The sequence below is a fragment of the Entamoeba dispar genome, genomic scaffold, assembly GCF_000209125.1.
Source record: "Entamoeba dispar SAW760 scf_1105229458003 genomic scaffold, whole genome shotgun sequence".
Classification (NCBI taxonomy): domain Eukaryota; phylum Evosea; order Mastigamoebida; family Endamoebidae; genus Entamoeba; species Entamoeba dispar.
Genome location: NW_001852975.1, coordinates 1 through 2928, shown reverse-complemented (window position 1 = coordinate 2928; position 2928 = coordinate 1). Strand labels below are relative to the sequence as shown.

At 26.2% G+C, this 2928-nt stretch overlaps 3 protein-coding genes across 3 annotated transcripts in view, besides 1 other annotated feature; 1 reads left to right on the top strand and 2 right to left on the bottom strand.

Moving 5' to 3' along the window:
* EDI_266180 (uncharacterized protein) overlaps window positions 1-225 on the bottom strand; it is a gene marked incomplete at both ends in the record, with an annotated part of 855 nt that extends 630 nt beyond the window's left edge. The window contains one exon of the mRNA XM_001733188.1: window positions 1-225. This exon is cut by the window's left edge and continues 221 nt beyond it. Coding sequence (XP_001733240.1) covers window positions 1-225 — 225 coding nt within the window.
* A 320-nt stretch (window positions 226-545) lies between these two features.
* On the bottom strand, window positions 546-2009 carry EDI_266170 (uncharacterized protein; the record flags this gene model as incomplete). The annotated part of the gene is made up of 2 exons (XM_001734189.1): window positions 546-771; window positions 826-2009. 2 exons carry the CDS (start codon window positions 2007-2009, stop codon window positions 546-548), a joined length of 1410 nt encoding a protein of 469 aa, XP_001734241.1.
* Window positions 2010-2108: 99 nt separating this feature from the next.
* Window positions 2109-2187: a sequence feature (AT_rich).
* A 52-nt stretch (window positions 2188-2239) lies between these two features.
* EDI_266160 (uncharacterized protein) lies at window positions 2240-2569 on the top strand (the record flags this gene model as incomplete). The annotated part of the gene is made up of 1 exon (XM_001734188.1): window positions 2240-2569. The coding sequence occupies one exon, from the start codon at window positions 2240-2242 to the stop codon at window positions 2567-2569; it is 330 nt and encodes a 109-aa protein (XP_001734240.1).
* Window positions 2570-2928: the final 359 nt, after the last annotated feature.

Sequence of the window (2928 nt, the reverse complement as noted above, 5' to 3'; positions counted from 1 at the left end):
ATAATCTACAATTTCTAAGAGACATAACATTTGAATTTCTGTTAGCTCTTTATGTTTATATTTTTTCATTAATAACATTGATTGTTCAGACAATCCTAATGGTGCTTCTGTATTCATCTTCATAAAGTCTGATATTGATTTTACTTTCTCAATATCTGGTGGATATGAACCTCCACAAATTGTCATTTTGATGACATCGCTTAGACGAAGAGGTTGAGAAGACATTGATTATTTCAATTCTAAGATTCTCTTTATTTTTTCTTTCTTTGTTTTTATCAATAATTTCTTTTTTCTGTTTCATTTAAGAAATAAATTATTGATAAAAAATAAGAAGAATAAATCAGAAATTTTATCAACTTGTTTTATACATGATCTTTAGGTTATTAATTGTTAAATGACGTGTATTGGTCATGTGCTTTATTTTAGCCAAGGACACAACTATTTAAGAAACAAAAAGAGAACAAAACAAATTAAGAAAAAGTTTCTTCTTATCTATTATATCCTTTTTTTTGTGTTAGTGTTTAGACAAAGCAGAAATTTTTTTTTCAATTATATTCAATAGATATTGGAGAAATAATGTTCAAATGAATTTTTTGACGATCTGAAATAACAAAGTCATAACTCATTGGAGAAAATAAGTCATTGATTAAAATTCCTAAATAATCAGTAACACTTGAAAGTTTTGAGACAGTCTCTCCTTCTATTTTGATGTAAACCTTTTTTATTTCGAAAGTATCTGTTATAATAGTTTGAGTTACTCCACAAAGGATTCTTAAAGAATAGTGAATAATTAATAATTTCAAAAGAAAGAAATATTAAACAAACTTATTTTTATTGATACTAAGACTATTGGCAATATTAAATGTTATTTGAGTAAATAATGATGTGATATTGTCTGATTCACTAATATTTAAATTTAACTTAAAAGTAATTTCATGTGTTTCAGATAAACTGTTTTTGAATTGACACATTTGGGGTTTTAATTCATTAGTAAATATAAATACTGTGTTAACTTGCTTTTGAATTATAGAACCAAACTGCATGCTATTTTTTTTAAGTGAAGGTACAACCCACTTTTCAGGAACAAATTTGTTATTGTCTAATATAAAGAAAATAACACTTCCTACAGAGTCTATTCCATAAATAGAGAGATTTGGTGCTGAAACGATCAGTCTAGTTCCAAAAAATTGTACAGATTCTCCAAATTTTGAAGCAAACCAATCAATACCATCATATGGGGTTGTGAGTTGTTGGTAGAATTCAAAGGTATCTGTTGTTTCATTATATTTGAATAAAAACACTATTCCATTAAATTCATTTCCCAAACTTGATGACACAGCAATCCAATAACCAAAGATAGCAATAGAGCTACCAAAATTGTCATGAATCCCTGTTAAAGGAGAGGATAATGTTGAATGATATTCAAATTTGTTATTACGATAAATAAAAAGATCAACAGTATTTTCTCCATTTCCTACAGCAAGAAGATTTGCATTTGAAGCTAGTTGTTGTCCAAATTTCATATCGTCATGTGGCTTTAATGGCCATAATGTCTGGATGTATACCCCATTTAGTCCATAAACTTTAACACAGCCACAAGAATATCCTTTATAATATTCATAAATAGACCCTATTATTCCATAGTCCCCACTAATTACTACTGACTCTCCTAGTCCAGTGATATTTGTTTCCATAATTAATAATTTGTCAAAACTGCCTGTCATTATTAAATAACAATTTCCATTTGTAGAATCACAAATAAAGATATTCTTTTCATAACATATGAAAGAAGGGTGGTTTACTGTTAAATTACTAACCACTTCTGTTACAACAAATGACAAACCAACTTTTTCAATACTAAAGACAGTACCATTTTTGGTTATAACCATTGACTTTGTTTGGTCAGGATCAACAGCACTTGCTATCAAATAGTCATCATATTGATATTTTAGATTACAATCAACAGTGTCAAAAGATAATGTATAAACGAATAAAAACCAAAAAAACATTTTAGAAAGAATAGTAAGTAGTGTTCATTACCTAAATTTGATTGTCTTTTCTTTCCAAAAAAGAAAACATCGTTCTTGAGTTTAGGAACAAAGAAAAAGAATTAAATATATTTTGATTTTTTATTAAAAAAAATAATAATAAATAATATTATTTTTATAATTTAGAATATTTTAATTTGAAACGAAAAAGACCAAAAGATAACTAGAAAAAGTAAAGTGAAGTAGTTATAATGACACAACTATTTGATTTAATTAGTTTTCCACCATTTAAATTAAAAGATACTATTAATGTTCCAATATACCAAGCATTAACAAGAGTTATTTGTTCACAATTTGGAACTGTTTATCCATCAATACAACCCTCACTCAAACTTATAGAAAATTTAAGAGACAAACTTGTTAACTCTAATAACCCTGAGATAGTTATCAAAAATGGAACGGATTACTATAATTATCTCAACCTTTTAATTCATAGAATTGATTTAAACTCAAATACTCTTCAAGTAAACTTTAAGTGGTCAGACACATTAAAAAGGATAATAATTGTAGTTCTTCATTAATTTATTTTGAAATAGCAAACGTATTATATAATGTTGCTATTTCTCATATTTTATTAAGTGTTTCTTTATTTAAAATTCAAATCCAACCAGCAATAAATCATTTAAAATCAGCGGCATATATTTTTAATGAAATATTAAAAGTAATTTCTGGTAATGAAAAACAAATAACATTAACTGATATTCATCCTGATGTATTAAAAACACTTAATCAATTTTGTATTCTTTCTATTCAATATCTTTTCTATCAAAAATCTAAACAAGAAAATAAAACCGAAGCTACTCAATTAAAACTTGGTGCTGGGGTTTATCGTCTTTCATTGTCAATACATGAATCACTAAAAATTAGTAAAGAATTATTT